The sequence below is a fragment of the Arachis duranensis genome, chromosome 3 (genome assembly GCF_000817695.3).
Source record: "Arachis duranensis cultivar V14167 chromosome 3, aradu.V14167.gnm2.J7QH, whole genome shotgun sequence".
NCBI lineage: Eukaryota > Viridiplantae > Streptophyta > Magnoliopsida > Fabales > Fabaceae > Arachis > Arachis duranensis.
Window position 1 is genome coordinate 51718874 of NC_029774.3, and position 17431 is coordinate 51736304.

General features: G+C 35.5%; 3 protein-coding genes across 3 annotated transcripts; 1 reads left to right on the top strand and 2 right to left on the bottom strand.

Moving 5' to 3' along the window:
* Positions 1-8134: 8134 nt before the first annotated feature.
* On the top strand, positions 8135-9377 carry LOC107479209 (thioredoxin X, chloroplastic-like). The gene is made up of 3 exons (XM_016099346.3): positions 8135-8148; positions 8235-8556; positions 8951-9377. The coding sequence occupies exons 1-3, from the start codon at positions 8135-8137 to the stop codon at positions 9155-9157; spliced, it is 543 nt and encodes a 180-aa protein (XP_015954832.1). The 3' UTR covers positions 9158-9377.
* Positions 9378-14380: 5003 nt separating this feature from the next.
* On the bottom strand, positions 14381-15700 carry LOC107479210 (uncharacterized). The gene has a single exon (XM_016099347.1). The coding sequence runs from the start codon at positions 15698-15700 to the stop codon at positions 14381-14383; it is 1320 nt and encodes a 439-aa protein (XP_015954833.1).
* A 572-nt stretch (positions 15701-16272) lies between these two features.
* On the bottom strand, positions 16273-16761 carry LOC107479211 (glutathione S-transferase T3-like). The gene has a single exon (XM_016099349.1). The coding sequence runs from the start codon at positions 16759-16761 to the stop codon at positions 16273-16275; it is 489 nt and encodes a 162-aa protein (XP_015954835.1).
* Between the last annotated feature and the right edge of the window lie 670 nt (positions 16762-17431).

The window sequence follows — 17431 nt, forward strand, 5'->3', positions numbered from 1 at the left end:
GTAATCATGATGATAATGTTAGTCATGTCACAATCTCATTATCAAAGCATTATGAGTTGATGATAGTGTTTATGATCGTTCAAGTATGTTTGGCACCATAATGAATGATGATGATAATGAACGCTCTTTGGATTCGTATGCCATAGAACTCCCTAGCTCTGGGTAAATAACAAGGCTTTCAATAGGAATATTAAAAAAGAAAAGGAAAGTCAATTCTATTTCGTATATAATAATCATAATTCTTTATATTTTTATAAAATTATTATTATTATTATTATTACTATTATTATTATTAAACTTGGATTATTCTAGGATTTAATCTATGGTTCTATAAAATACATGATCATGTTAGATTTGTGTTTTAGTTGTAAATATGAGATTGAGTAGAGTTGTAATAGTAGTGTAAAGTAGTGCATTTTGAGATGAAAAAAAAGAAAGATAGAAATCAAGGTATCAAAAGGGTTAGTACTTACAGGAAATTAGGGTGGATGGAGAACAATAGTCATCTAAGATTTTTTGCTTTTAAGTATGTGAATCAAGAAAAAACAAAAAAAAAAAAGAGTGTGTGATACAGTAGAATATTGATACCGATAGTTTTCACTAAAAAAGAAAAGAGAGAAGGGATGTGGGATGAGATAGGATGGAAAGAAGAAGAAGAAGTCACAAATGGAAATAAATTAGGGCTATAAAGAGAAAGATATTAAATTGGATAAAAATAACAATTTTGTTATTGTCCAGCATGACAAGACAATACTAGTTCATTATCGCTGACTCAATGCCTGAAAGAGTTAGGGATCATTATGGTATCCGGAGCTTAATTTCAAGAACTATTATGTGCAATTGAGATATAAAGGACTAAATTAGTGAATGGTGTGAATTTAAAAAAACCACTTTAGAAATTTATTCAAATAATAATTTTACTAAATTTTTTAGTGGACTTTTTTTTTACTTAAAAAAATAATGTTCAATCTTCACCAAAATTTCACTTTTGATCATAGTATTACCCAAAGAATACTAAAGATTCACAAAAATTTCTTTTCATTATTACTTTATTTCTTAAAATATATAAAGAATAAGTGTATTTTATTTGTATTCGTGTTTTTTTCACTTATGGTAGCTTCATGTTATAATTGTAATAAATGAAAGAAATTACTCTAAAAAGGGTTTGCAATGACACACTTATAAAATTCGCATTTTTTGTGCCAATAAACGTTTAGTATATGGAACAATAACATTGTTCTCTTAAAAGTTAGTTGAATATCTAAAGTTAACGGTAGCAAGCGGATTAGCCGCACCGCCTTGCCAGAAGCCCACCACATCCCATCTTGCCCCGTTTATTGTGGCGGTTCTACACCTCTCCCACATACCTCCGAATGGCGGGCTGGAAGGCTCTAATTTTAGTTTTTTTTTTTCAATAATTTTTATGAAAAATGTTGGATTCAAAGATTTGCCTCATACAATAGAAGTGTTTATGGGATATCCACAAAAAATTTTATATTATCTTAACATAACCCAAAATGAGCAGAATGGCGAGACACAATTGAATATCAAAACGGCAGCGGGCAGACCATCGGACAAGGTATCTCAGCAGCCAATCCAATTGAGGACCGGTGGTGATAGATGTAACACCCTAATTAGCCTAAACTTTACCTTGCGTCGTAAAGCAAAGGTTAATCAGAGATTACGATAGTTCTAAGCTCATACATATAATATATAGAAAGAATTAATATAATCTAGAAGACCGATGAAGGATATAGCTCAAAAACAGGATTTACAAAGCGCAAAACGTACTAGTGAAGCTACTAACTTAAGGCACAAGAAACAGATACAATATAACAAAATGTCGTAGTATAATAGTGTAATATTATAAGAATCTAGTCACACTCACAGAGTTTAAGCCGGCTAGCCATATATACAGACAAAACAGAACCAGACAGTAAAAACCAGCTTATACAAGTTTTTCTCTCTCAAATGCAAGCCTCTAGGCAAAACGAAATACAAAAGTGAGAGATGTATAAACAAAATGAATCAAAAAGACTCCAAAAGTATCAGGATACTCCGCTTTTTGTCACCATCCAAACAACTCACCGAGGTGGGTTGTGACATGCATCTGAAAACCACAACAGAAATATGGTATGAGAACCGGAGGTTCTCAGTATGGTAACAGTGCCCAGTAATGTAGGATATAAGACCCCGGGACGCCAAAGGTAATTTTAGAAATTCATATCCATCACGGATTTATCTTAAAGCATACTAAAACATTGAAACATGACTTAAAACAATAATATAATAACAGGGTATTCTAACTTAGGGGATTACTAACTAAACTAGTCACCGCTGTCCCACAGCCTTCGCCAACCTACCCTCCGTGCGATCCTGTCGCCACCACCCATCTAGCCTCCTCAGCACCAGATAAACACAGATAATGCAAGTAAGGAAAACACATGTAATATTCAAATATATAACAAGTAATTCAAGAAGCAAGTAGGCATATTATACAATTAGGCAAACTTAAGTAATCAAAGCAAACAAGTACATAAGAGATGCATATGATGAATGTCTATCCTATTGGCTCGTGATATCACTTGTCAGTCTATGAATGCCAACCCGATACATCCTTTCGGATGTCGCCTTTCTGCCATGTCCGAGGATATAGTGCCTGGCACGCTTTTGTTCCGAGGATATAGTGCCTGGCACACTATCGTTCCGAGGATATAGTGCCTGTCACACTTGCATGCTCATTCCGAGGATATAGTGTCTGACACACTCTTGCGGCAAAGAAGGAAAACAACAACAACATATACTTCATCATAAATCACTCCAAGGATATAATGCCTGGCACACTATCATTCCAAGGATATAGTGTCTGGCACACTGTCCACATCCCACAAGTCCATCGACCTTAAATCATCACCAGTTATCACCATTCTCATCTCAACTCACTTTCAATTGTCAATTCTCAACATTCCAAGGATATAGTTCCTGACACACTCTCTTTCAAACACTATCAGTCCAAGGATATAGTGCCTGGCACACTCTTAACATTCATCAAGATCATCATTCCTTTCTGCGTCCTAAACTCATCGCAACCATCATCAATTCATAATTTCCATTCCGAACTCATTAGTTCATCATTTCCTCAATTCATATACCATTCTTCTTTCTCACTCTACCAAACCCATCCTCAGTACACTAGAAACCTAAACCTTTATTTTCTAATTTTTCATAATAGTATTAAGTAAATCCCTTAGGTTCTTTCCCATGTTCTCATACCCAAATTAAGCCCAAAAGCCTTAAAATGATGTCATAGAAGCTTACAATCTTGTTGGAAAGGTGAAATAGTTGAAAACAAAATTTAAATTTTAGGAACAGGGCGTGTGCGTACGCATAGGGGTGTGCGCGCGCACGCCCTAGAGAAGTTTTAAAACGTGTGTGTAAGCATAGAGGTGTGCATACGCACAGGTGTCAAAATTTACAATGTCTGTTTGCTCGCACAACTTGTGCTAGTGCCCTCAACAGACTGATCTTCCCAACGTGTGTGTGCGCACAGGTTGCAAATCCTTATTGGTGTGTGAACGCACAACCTGTGCTAACGCTGCAAATAGGGATCCTTCCCCTGCTTGTGTGTACGCACAAGTCTGTGCGTGCACACAGGTTAAAATTCTCGCAGGATTGTGTGTGCACACAAGGCTATGCATGCACACATACTAGAAATCATAAAATTCTGCAACTTTGCAGAATTTCAGATTTTAACACCAATCTTTAAATAATCATAACTTCCTCTATAAAAATCTAAATTTTACAAACTTTATATCGATTTGAAGAGTTTTCAATAGAGTTTAATTTTAAACAAATTTCAACAAATTTTAAAAACCGAGACATGAGTTATGATCAAACAAAGTTTACCAAAATTTTCTTTTTACCAAAAGCCACAAATACTCAAATTTTCCAAATTCTCAAACCACAACCAACCAAAACAATACCAAACTCCCATTTACAACACATTCTACCCTCATGGGTCAAAATTCATCATTTACACAATCTTTACACCACAATTCACCATTCTAACCCATCAACTCCAATTGTGTAATTCTACAATCAATCCACATTCAACTTCTCCAACCATATTACCATATTATCAACATCAATATCATATATATCATACCACTTCTCAACTTTACACAACCATTCATCATTATCATATCATTATCAATCATTATAATCAAACTAAAAAATTATCAATTCATCACAAATTATCATATATCATCTCTCAACAACCCAACAACTAATTAAATTCAAACATATCCTATGGGTCACTAGCCTAAGTGTCCATAAATATTATATACTACATAGAGAAAACTGAAACCATATCTTGGCCGATTTTCAATATGCCAAAAACCCAAAAGTGAGCTCAACTCAAGCTTCCAACCATAAGCAAGCTCCCAATAATCTCCAACAAGCATCAACAATTACCAACAAGCTCCAAACTCACCAGAATCAAGCTATATATACATAAATAATCACAAATCAACCTAGGGCTCAATATAAACATAATCTTACAAGGGTTTCAAGAGCTCTTACCTTGTCCAACAGTTTTGAAATCCAAAACCACAAACAATCAAGTGCTAGAGTGTACCTAAAATACCCAAAACACAAGATTTCACTCAAAACCAAACCCCAAAACTCAAATTTCACAAGGGTACGAAAACTGGGCAGGGTAACCCAAGAAACTTACCACAAAGCTTGGACAGAAATGACGGGCTCGGTGAGAGTTTCACGTAGCCACTGACGGCACGCGAATCGGAGCACCGTAGCTCGAGATATCGCGGAATAAAGTGAGAAGTGAATAGTGCTTCTTCTCTCTTCTCCTTCTCCTCTCAATTTCTAGTGTGTGTGTGTTATGTTAGGGCTAAAGGGTTCATTAATGAACCTATATATATGTTGGGCTTGGGCCCAACTTGGACCCGGTCCAACCCGTTAGCGTTTTTAGTCCGTTTGGCCTAACTTCGGGCCAAACCTTTAAAATTAACGCCTGGTTTTTCATTTCTAATATTTTTCTAAGGTTTTTAACTGTTTTCACTTTTTCTTGCGCAGCACCGGGCAGACAACCGGTTCAACTGTCGGTTTGCAGTTTTTTACGGTTTTTTGCAGAAAATACATTTTCTGACTCAGAAAAACCTACTAAGTCCAAAAATCATATTTAAATTCCCAAATTCTCATTCTAACTTTTCGAAACCTGATTTAGGCATTTAAATTATTCTATTATAGTTAAACAATTTTTCGTGAAAACTCCGGTTCTTACAATAGATACCTAGTTCTACAAGTGGGCATCAATGTCATCAAACTCATACAATGGTGCAGTAGTCACGATGGAAAGCATCCAAGCAGCAGGTTATTGCAATTTCAATCTACAACTCCTATTTTGTATGTAAAGAAAGAGAGCTTTGGGTCTTTGGGTCTGGATTTGGTGTAAAGATATGGAGTGGAGCTTCAAAGGAATCATCAAAAAAGGATTGAAGGATTTGGGCTGCGCAACAACCAGCACGAATGCAGTGGCGGAAACTGAGAAGATCCAATATGTGTCTTGTCTAAGAAGATCAGTAGAATATCAAAAGTTCTTAAGTTATGTTGCAGTTCAATCTAAGTCTGTAACATCCTTACTACCAGAATGTCAAGCTTCTGACTGCGCCACTTTGATAGTGAGGAGTATTATGACGACTTTAAATATATCTTTACATGGTAGGAGCCTTTAAACTAAAAACCACATTTTACTTTGTGTGAAAAGTCAAAAATATTTTTTCTTTTCTTTCATTATACAACATCACACACACACATATATAAAGAAACCTTCATACAGTAACATGCCAAACTTCATACATATCTTATTACAACTTTTATCCCTATTTACAAGATATAATAATAATAATAATAACAAGGGAAAATAATAACTAAGGCATTAAAACCAGATACAGCGCAACTGAAATATTCATTCAGAAACATCTTCACGGGCCTCTTGTCCATTTCTTGAAAAACAGAAGGGGATGAGAATCTAAGCACATGGTCTGACCAGAGGAGTTTTAGAAATTGTCACAAGAGTATATATAAGGAGGATCGGATTCAACCGTAGTGATTATCGCTCGTCTTATGAATCTTACCGGTCAAAAGTAAATTACCTAAAATTCATATTTATATTTCAACTTATAAAGACCCCAATCAAAACAAATATATAATAGTATTTCATTTCATATATCGACGAAGCAATTTCACCACACTTACTACTGATTCATCCAATATAACATAACCAAATCATGGCCTCCGACCCAACACAAAATTACATAATAGCCTCCAACCCAAGACAATATCACATCATGGCCTCCGGCCCAAAATATACGGAAACCGGCCCAAAAAGTGGCGTGACCTAGCACACAGGGTCGTCGATGTTTTGGAGGTCAAGCACAAATCTTTGTTTTGGTGTTCCTCTTCCTTGTTTAGCCATGTGAGGATTTTTTTTCGTACAGTAAAAAGGACCATACTAAACCATTTATCTAGTTTTAACAACATTTTTAATAGCCCAACACTTGAGCCCAGCATTGGTTTTAGAAAAAATATGCATCTCCAAAAAAAAGATACTCTAGAGGCCCATTAGGATTGAGCCAAGTTCAACCAACTGTGTTCCAACATAACCCGCCCGACCCGTAACACCATTGGCCTCTCCTTCGTCATCCTCTCGCCCACCATCCCCACGCCGCTTCGATCATTCCTTGTTGATCATCTCCGGCAAAGCCATACATCTAGCCGAAACATCACTCATTGTTATCCGACGGTGATTGAATCCAGCTTCGGCAAGGATACTATGCAGATCTTCATCCTCCGAACTAACGAGTCACGACAGATACTACACTTCGGAGAGTAGGCAGCTTTGCAGTGTGATTCCGCGGGAGAAAGCTTCCTGCAACTTCATTGACGGTTAGTGACGGATACATAAACATCGAAGCTTATCTTGTATGCGTCAAACGACGTCCACGGCGCTTTTCCTTCCTTTCCAGTCCACCTCCATCATCTCTGATTTAGCGTTAAACAGAATCACTAACTGCCATTAATTTAGTTCTTAAAACATGGTAAACTAATTCTACATAAACCCAAATAATTTTCAAATGTAACAAAAATAACCAGCTACAAAGTAAATTTTGCAAACTAACCCCTCTGACACATGATGCCCACTAACTAATTAAAGGAGGAAAGAGAAAGAGTAATCTCTACCATTAGATTGAAATAACAGAGAGATCCGACAGCCAACATCAAATGGCGCACCGGTTAGCCGAACATAAGTGCTATGTGCACTGGTGTGCCAAAAAATTTTGGCACATGAAATCCGCGCCCCTTTAACACAGTCAGGGCAACAGCAACTGTATTATCATCGTCTCTGTCTGAGGAGTACATAGAAATGCACATGAGTACAGAAAAACAAGTAGTATTTACATTTTTGTACTTTCACATTAGATTTTTTAAGAAAACGTACTCTCAAAACCTATAAAAAAATGAAATAAAATTATAGTAGAGATGGTACTTTCCAACACTAAGAAAGAAGTGGCTAGTAGCTGTGAAGTTTAAGCAAAGTGACATAATACCAATGCCTATAGGATTGTCATTTGAAGTTCGTCGAGAGGTACTACAAACTTCACGTTTTTTTGTGATTCAGTCAATATGTTGAGGTTCACCTAGTAATAAGATGAATTTTCTGCAATAAAAAAATAAATCTCTGAAAATAAATTTAAAATAATTGTTTTTGGAATTAATATTTTTTATTTTATTTCAAAAGAATTTCCTTCCTAAGAAGATTAGTAAAAATATTAGAAGTTCTTAAGTTATGCTAAAATGCAATCTGAGTCAAGGCAGTAATCCTAAGAAGACTTACGACAAAGTACAATATCTTTTGTATATTCATTTTATTAGTAGAACACTTAAATTGTTTGAGAACTGAATGTAGGTATCTAATGCCGAACTAGTATATAATGCATGTATCTCTCTAAACTCTTGCCTCTCAAATTTATAGTTCATGGCTTTGTCTTTGGTGGGAAAAATATTTTCCGAACCTTGGTGGACCAGATGGAAAGATGCCATTTCAATGGCCAAGATGACGTTCGTACAGTATTTATTGAGAATTATGTATTTGACCCAAAACTTGATAAAATTGTAAACCGGTTCAGCTGGTCTGGTTCGATTTGAGTGTTAAGACCCGGTTTATTACTTTCGACGCTTCCACTCCGTACACTTGCATCTACCTCCTCCGCCTCCTCTTACTCTGTTGCTCCTTTGCTTCACTGCTCCGTTCTGACAAGGCTTTCCTGTTATTCCTCCCAAAGAAGAACTACATGTCCCAAGCTCTGCTATTTCCGTCAATTCACCGTTACGTGCGGCACCGCCATCACAGAGATCAACGAGACACAATTTAACGACATTGTTTTGAAGGCTAACCGTCCCGTTCTCGTTGAGTTCGTCGCTAACTGGTGCGGTCCTTGCCGTTTGATCTCTCCCACTATGGAATCCCTAGCTCAGGTCTCTCTCGCCCTCCAAATTCCTTTTTCCTGAAGAATTTATCGTGCCGTTTTCTACTATCTGATAATATTAATTAATTTATTCGTTAATTAACATTAATAATTCTTCTTTTGATAACAAAATTTAGAGTGTTGGTTAGAGTGTTGTCTTATTTCATGTCTCCATTGAATGAAACAAAAATAAAAAAAACCAATGTGAGTTTTTTAATAGAGAGATATTTGCCATGCTAGCAACACATACTTAAGCTTGAGATGATTTATAACCTTGATGAACCATGAAAGTAAGGACATGATTTTAAGAAATGCAACACATCTTGTCATATGAACAAAACTTCTTGCTGATTATTCTTAAGGATTTTCTCTCAAACTGAAATGTTTTGTATCATAAATTGCAGGAATATGAAGACAGATTAACAGTGGCGAAGGTTGATCATGATGCGAGCCCTAGGCTAATCGAAGAGTACAAATTTTATGAGCTAGCAACATTGATCCACTTCAAGAATGGACAGGAAGTTCCAGAAAGCAGAAGAGAAGGTGCAATCACCAAAGTTAAACTCAAAGACTATGTGGATGCTTTATTGGAATCAATCTCAGTTTCGTAGAGACGAGTCGAAATTCTGTTTCCTCTCGGTTTGCCGGATTTTTACATTCTTGAGTCAACTGTATAACATAAGCTGCAAATACAAGATGTTTTGTTTAAGTAAATTTGTGACTTTCTATCCCTTTTTGGGTTTTCCTTTGTTGTTTGATTCAGGTGTATAAATTTCTTCTCCTTTGACAGAAGTGTAATTGGTAATTTTGTTAAACAATCAAGAGGCTTAATGTAATTAGGGTTGTGAAATTTGATGTTATTACAAAATTTTATTCCACAAAATTGAAAGCCTTAAACGAGTGATTCATAACTCTATCTGCAGCACCACCAGTATCCCCAGCACTGCTTCTTCTCTGCATGAATGAAAATGATGTTTATACAAAGTTATAGACAATTGTGGAAGTAGCAAATAATTCAATATATTAGAAATGTAAGTATATATAACTCACTTCAATGTTAATAGAGCAGAGTAATAGATTGAAAAGCAAAAATAGTATGGCATAAAAGTAATTGAAGTATTACAGTGATCATTGTTCCAAAAGAGAAAAACCCAAATATTTAGAATAAAGATCTTATAGGACATGAACAAAGGCCATGTTATAATATCTTAATCTCAAGGAAGCTTAAAAATAGACAAATTCATAGGGAAAAGGAACTTCTAAACTATTGGACTAATATTACAAACATTTTCTTACAGGGTGTAACACCCCCCTCCCCTCTCTCTCTCTCTCTCTCTTTCTCTCTCTAATGACAGTGCGAATCCTCAAACCGAATTCCTGTGCTCCTTGTCATCTCTTATTCTCCAAAAGGTTACGACTTTCAACTTCCACCACTCGTTTGGTTTCTCAAGCACCCACTTCTTCTTCTTTTTCTTCTACACACGTCGATGCTCTGATCTCCATCTTCACCAAACGACCCTTCACTCCAGACACCCCTGAACTCACCCAAAACAAAACAAAAAAAATTGAGCAGTTAACATTACAATTAGGATTGTACCGTTATCAGTTAACAAAAAAATTAGAATGTTTAACGGAATAAATAGAGAAAAGTCATAGCAATTTTAGCAAGATAAAACTTTCTATTAGTCATAGCAAATTTACACACACACACACATATATATATATATATATATATAAGGACTCATAATTATTCCTATCAACAAGTGGTGGCTTACTTGATAACAAGAGGCTAAATATAACAAATTCCTGTCCAAGGTGGCTTACTGGACTAATATATATAAGGACTCATATATAACAAATATGCGTTGATTGCTTCAGCAGCTTTGCTCTTTTTGTTCCCTCTTATTTTTTTTTTGCTGGTCATAATTTACTTTCAAGAGATGACCTTTTATGTCCAAAATCACTCTAATTTCTTTTGGTAATTCTTGAGGCTTATGGCTGATAAACTGTGAAGAACCTGGGAGTTTTTTAATGCAAGAATTTGTGAAGGTAATTTACCACTGATAAATTTTCAAGATTGATAGTGAAGAATACTTAGGCAGTTAGGCTAAAAAAGAAGTTAACCATGCTTATAATACGCTGTTACCTTTGGAACAAGAAAAAATAACTCCCTTGGCCGATGCACAAGGGCGACAAGCGGATCAATGTCTGGAGCAACAGTTCTTGAAGCAAGATGTTTTAAAATTACTCTCAAGGTGCACCAAAGATAACCTCCCTCACTGATGCAATTTTCACCAAAAAGGATTGCCTTTGATCTGCACATAATCGGAAACACCACCAATTATAAAAGACCAACATCAACAACCAAATAATTGAATCTAGAAATGCTTTTTCCCCATCCACAAGAATTGCAATTCAATGCAGAATAGATTCTAAGCATAGAATGATTAAAAATGTAATTTGATTGACATTTGAAAGGGTTTATATTTAGTATAATAAAGTAAATACATGAAATTCAATAAAGCATGAAGTACATGAGTTGACAGACCAGAAACTAATTTCTTGACAAATCAAGGCTTTGATATCATGTAGTGACCATCCCAAAAACTTAAGCTATTAGGTGAACGCACATGAATGCCTCTTATTATATCACTTAGTATAAGATATTTTACAAATCCTATCTAATATCTAATATAAATAACAAATGTAGATATTGATTCCTGAAATTAAAATAGAAAGGCAACAACTCCCCATAATAATGGAAATGCAATTCATCTCAACCATTTTAATGCATAAAAAATACAGTAGCTAACAATTTAGGAAGAACTTCTCATGGAAAGGGGCACGTCAATTAAAAATATTGAAATTTTGAAACCATGATAACTATAATACCATGCTAAAAAAACAGCAGTTAAAAAGCTTATGATGGCAGGATATACAGAACCAGTTTGTACCTTGGAAGATCTTTAATTTGTACAGTAGCTCCGTATGCAGCTTTTATTGCGTTCATGGCTCCAAAAGGAAGTCCATTGACAAAGAAGGGACCCCTGTTGTCAAGCTTGCCACCATCAGATTAGTTTTGGCATTGGGGAGGAAAAGGGTTGTCGGCAAGGAGCTGAGAAGGGGCCCCTTCGAAGGCCTCGAGGATCATGAAGCCGCTCCGTAATCTAAGAAAATTGAACAAAAAAGAAACAGAATCGATGAATGAATTGGAGTGGAAGTAGAGTGGTGTGGTAATTGGCGAGAGAGTAATTAGTGACCTCACGCTGTTGGCGGAGAAGCTCATCGATCTCATTGCGGAGCTGCTCCTCTGACTTCTCCATTGCAGTGCCTGCGTCGACGGTTGCCCCATTTCGTCCATTGCCTCCCGTCTGGTGTACCTGAACTCGGCCAGGGCCCAATCTACGCCTCTACTTCGACGGCGTTCTACCACTCCCTCAGCTCTGTCGTGCAGTGCCGTCTGCTACTTAGATGTCCAACCCAGACTTCGCCGTCACCCCAATCCAATTTAACTTCACATTTAAATTTGCCACATATGTTGATGAAAGTTTATTTGTGAACTTTTTATTATTTGTAAACCAACCCTATATTTTTTATTAATTTCATTTATTACTTGGTCCATCAAGGACCAGAAGCTTTCTCCACCGAAGAAAGCTCCATAGTTCATTTATTTATCTTTAGTTTATACACAATTCTTCCTTTAAATAACTTTAGATAACTCATAAATAGTTTCTAAAGGGCATCTGAAGTCTACGAAAGACCCCAAAAGATAATTTTCTAAAATCTATTATTTCAGAATCTATTTTAAACAATTAAAATAAACTTGCAATCTGAACAACATATGTTTTCACTGCAAAAAAAGTCAAAGACTTGAGAAGATCTTTAAATTTATTTTCATATCGAAAATAAATCAAACACCATTCAACTCCCTTTCTCATGCACGTTTTACAACTTTAGGACTGACAACCCCAAAGAAAAAGTCCAATTAAACTCCAAGCAAAATATCTTTTGATACATACTTTTGGCAAATTTGATTATGAAAAAATCAATTTTTTTTTGTACATTGTTAAAGATATTTGGGATAGGATAAAACTTATGAATAAAATTACTGAGCAACCAAGATTAACATCTTTGTGGAAAAAAAATAAATCGTTCAAGATAAAGGAAGGCAAAAGCATTGATAAGATGTCAACTAGATTCATGAGCATTGTTAGCTCACTAAAAAATCTAGAACACACCCTTACAAATGATCATTTGTTTTAGAAAATCCTTAGTAGCCTATCTAAGAAAATGATTGTCTATGACCATATCCAAAAAGCATGCAAAGACTTGAAAACTCCTAAGTTTGGATGAACACTTGGGTTCATTAAAGACTCATGAGTGTTAGTTTGTGTTAGTTCTAGGTGAGATAATAAAAATAAAATAAGTCTTTATCCTTTCAATCTCAAAAAGGAAAAATGTGTTGGCAGTTAATGAGAAGTCAAAAACTAAAGATTATGACATCAATGATGACTAGGAAGAAAAGGATGAAATATTCTGATGTATCAGAAAAGCCACAAAATCTTGGTACAAGCAAAGAAAAAGCAACTTCAGAAGAAATAGAAAAATAAAGCAGAAATCTGAAGTTGTCATGTGCTATAAGTGTTTTTTATGGGACAAAGATCAATTTAAACCTAATTGTCCCAAATCGGTGGACTCTAGAAAGGAAAGGTAAAAAATGACGAGATTGATGATGTAGCCAATGGTTAACTATGAGTGTGACTCGGAGATAACTACTTCTCAATTTTGACCTGAAAATCATGTATAAGGTATTTTTGGTAAATTTTAAGAAGTGGTTTGAAGCATATTTAAAATTCAAAACAACTCTTAAATATGAGAAATGAGTTAGATAAAAATATGAGAAATGCGAACAAAATCTTTAGAAAATAAACATATCCTTCTATACTCAGTTTAAGGAATCTCGAAAGGATCCTCATAAAGAAAATTTGATTTATGAAAAGAAAATTTTTAAATTTATCAAAACTAATAAGCCTTTTAAATTTGACTTAGAAAGGATGGTTAATGGTTCCAATAATATGAAAATAATATTTGGTAGTCAAAGATCATATTTTATGAAAACTGGATTAGACATATTGAGACAGAAGTTGAGAAGAAACTAAAAACTAAACATTTTTATCGTGTTATTGTAATTAAGAACGTGATATCAAGTACTACTTTGGATTAAAAAGAAGAATGCAAAGACGATGTAAGAATTTCAAAAAGATTCTAAGATACCTCAAAAGATTCTTGTCACTAATTTCAAAGGATCCAAGAAAGTGTATGTATCTAAGTTAAACAAAATATTTGTAAATCTGCCTAAAGATGCAAACACCAAAAGAGTAGAAAGGGTATATGAACAATGATGCTCATCAAGACACATGACAAATGAGAAGTACTTTAATAGCCTTAGACTCAAAAGTAGTGGCTTAGACCATCTCCAGTAGGGAACTCATCCCAATTCCTGTTTATGGCCCACCTGTCACAAAAAGTAACTCCACATCAGCTTTTATGTCATAAACAGTAAATATGAACTCAAAGCATCTCTCTCTTCTCCATTAGGAGGAACTAACTTTAGTCCCTGTTGTGGTCCTACTTAATTAATTAATTAAAATACTTGTAATTAATGTAATTAATTTTTTTAATAATGTAATTTAAATATTTAAATTTAAAAATAATTCACTATTAAAAGATATTAATATTAAATAAATTCATATATAACAATAATACACAATAGATAATTCGGGCTTACACTAATTTGTAAAATTACTTAATACAAAGAAAAACATAATTAAACTCTATAGTTGACGACAAACATTGTGAAATTGCCATATGTGTTTAATCAAGTCCTCCTTCAATTGTCTATGCTGCTGCCTATTTTGAAGTTGGGCATTTCTTTGGAGAAATTGATGGTATGGTGCAAAATCTTTCTCTCCCAACTGAGGTTGTGATAAGCCATTTTCAACATCATCATACTCTAAGCCTTGAGCAAAATTTCCTGCATAGCTGTCTCTTTCATCCTCAACAATCATATTATGCAATATAATACAAGCTCTCATTATGTTGGCAAGCTTTTTCTTTTCCCAAAAATGAGCTGGACCACGTATAATAGCAAAGCGTGCTTGCAACACTCCGAATTCTCGTTCCACATCTTTTCTTTGCCCTTCTTGGTATTGTGCAAATAACTTGCGTTTCTCACCTTGTGGCTTTGAGATTGATTTGACAAATGTGGCCCATTCAGGATAAATGCCATCTGCTAAATAGTATCCCATTGTATAATTATTACCATTAATAGTATAATTTACCTCCGGAGCACGATCATTTAGAATATCATCAAACACTTGAGAACGATCTAACACGTTGATATCATTATTTGAACCAGAAACTCCAAAGAACGCATGCCATATCCAAAGGTCTGAAGATGCTACAACCTCAAGTACTATGGTTGCAACCCCACGATAACCACTCATGTACATACCTTTCCACGCCTTTGGACAATTTTTCCATTGCCAATGCATGCAGTCAATGCTACCCAACATGCCAGAGAAGCCACGACCCTCCGCTATTTGTAGCAGGTGTTGTACGTCATTTGGATTGGGTTTTCGCAAGTATTTATCCTGGAACACGGAAATGACACCTTCAACAAATTTTTCCAAGCATTCAATTGTAGTGCTCTCGCCTATGCGCACATAATCATCAACAGCATCAGCTGCTACGCCATATGCTAACATCCGTATCGCAGCGGTACATTTCTGAAGGGGTGACAAACCTCTTCTTCCAGTTGCATCAACCCTCTGTTGGAAATACGGATAGACGTTTGAGAGAGCGTCTACTATCCGAAGGAACACATCTCTTCTCATTTGAAATCTCCGTCGGAAAATGTCAGCATTATACACCGGTTCATCTGCAAAGTAATCTTGGAAAAGGTGATCATGTCCTGCTTCTCGATCTCTGTTGATCCATCTACGAGTAATTGGGATGGGGCTTCTATCGATATCTTCTTCTTCTGAATCTTCGAGTAAATACTCATCGATCCAATTATCTATGAGTGTGTTATCTTGTCGTCTTCTTTTTCCATACAAAGCCTCATTGAACATATCATCAAAATTTCTAGCCATATGGAGAAATGTAATTTTTAGTTCTCTGTCGAGGTGAGAAACAAGAGTTGAAGTGGAGTTGTGGAGTCATTGATAGTTGATATTTATAAGTGTGTCTGCAATAAGTACCTTAACGGCTAGTTTTGTAACGGCTAGTTTTGCAACGGCTAGTTTGGCAACGGCTACTTTTGCAACGGCTAGTTTTCCTTAACGGCTACTTAACGGCTAGTTTTCCAACGGTCACTTTCATGAACAATAACGACACAATAATATTGACTAATTTAAAAACTTACATCAGAAATAAATAAAACAAACTACATCACATACCAGTAATACGCAATAAATAAATAAGAACATACTACATAACTCTACAAATACAAGGAACCATTAAGTAAACCACTTGCCATTATTTTCTCACATGCAATCTCATGAAGAGCTCGTCGTTTCTCACTCATTGTAGACGTGTCAGCATTAAGTATTTATTTGCATATCCATTTCCCTTTCCCTTTTCTTGGCCATCCTTTCCATTTTCCTTTCTTTTGCTTTTATCTCCATTTCTTTAATATACTTCTGAGTTTGTAATTCTTTTTCTTTCATTGCTGCTTGAGCTTGTAATTCAGGCGAACGGGAGAGTCCACACTGAGTTCGTCAGCCAACGGTGTTTCTAGGTTTGATGAGGATGAGTATGCTCCAGTTGCACTAACCTTGGTTCTCTTTGAGCTGCCACTTTGTATAGGTAGTTGGCTTCTCCATTTTTGCTCCAACCGAAGCATGTTCCAATGCCTCTCAAAAGTGAACTTTTGACCATAATTTGTGGAATAAAGTTTATAAGCCAACTCTTTTATATCATCAGCGTTCGAACCACTCCTTATGTTTCGACTAGCTTGATCGTAGCAACCAGCAAATTGTGCAACAGCCTTATTGATCTTATACCATCGTTTCTTACATGCAACTATCCCCCTTGTCATGTCAGTGCAAAATTCTACACAGTAGCTATGAATTCGACTCCAAAATGTTTCCCCCTTTTGATCGGTACCAACTACAGGGTCAGTTGAAACATTTAACCATCCACTGATAAGCATCTCATCCTCTTTCTAATACCAGTGTTGAATACTATCTTGCCTCCGATCTTCAATATCATCATCATTAAGGTCGATAGCATCTAATCCACGAGGGTTGGCAAAATCTGAATATTGCGAATTTGGACTAGATTGTATAGAAGTCTGAGAGGATGGGTTAGAAGAGCCACCAACACCAGATGAGTTATGTCTTGATGCACTGAATTGAGTTGGAAACGGCAAGAAAGTTGGAGTAACATTTCCGATAGAGGGGTTAAATATGGACGAAAATGGAAAATGGGGTGTTTGTGAATTTTGATTTTGCGGTTGGAATATAGGAAACTGATTATTATAAGGAGCTTGAAAATTAAAATTAGAAAGATTTTGTGGATTTGGATTTTGAAATGAATTTGGTAGTGTCAAGTTTTGATTTGGAACTTGAGAGTTTGAGGTTTGAGATTGTTGGGTATTTGGAATTTGAGGAAAGTTTTGTAAGTAATTGAAGAAAGAGTTGAGTTGGTTTGGATCCATTTTTTCGAACAAAAAATAATAGTAGCAGAACTTTGATTTCATAAACTTGGAAGAAGATAAAGAAGAGTAGTAGATAGTGTGAGAATAGAAGTGTATCTAAGTGGTATATATAGAGTAACAAAATATTAATTTATTAATAATAACGGTAACATAATAACGGCTA

What these genes read in the sequence shown, in the direction of transcription:
- LOC107479211 (XM_016099349.1), bottom strand. Translation starts at nt 16,761, where the DNA reads ATGCTTATCAGTGGATGGTTAAATGTTTCAACTGACCCTGTAGTTGGT.
- LOC107479209 (XM_016099346.3), top strand. An exon ending in CTATGGAATCCCTAGCTCAG is followed by an intron (nt 8,557 to 8,950) that starts GTCTCTCTCGCC and finishes CATAAATTGCAG; the next exon opens with GAATATGAAGACAGATTAAC.
- LOC107479210 (XM_016099347.1), bottom strand. Translation starts at nt 15,700, where the DNA reads ATGGCTAGAAATTTTGATGATATGTTCAATGAGGCTTTGTATGGAAAA.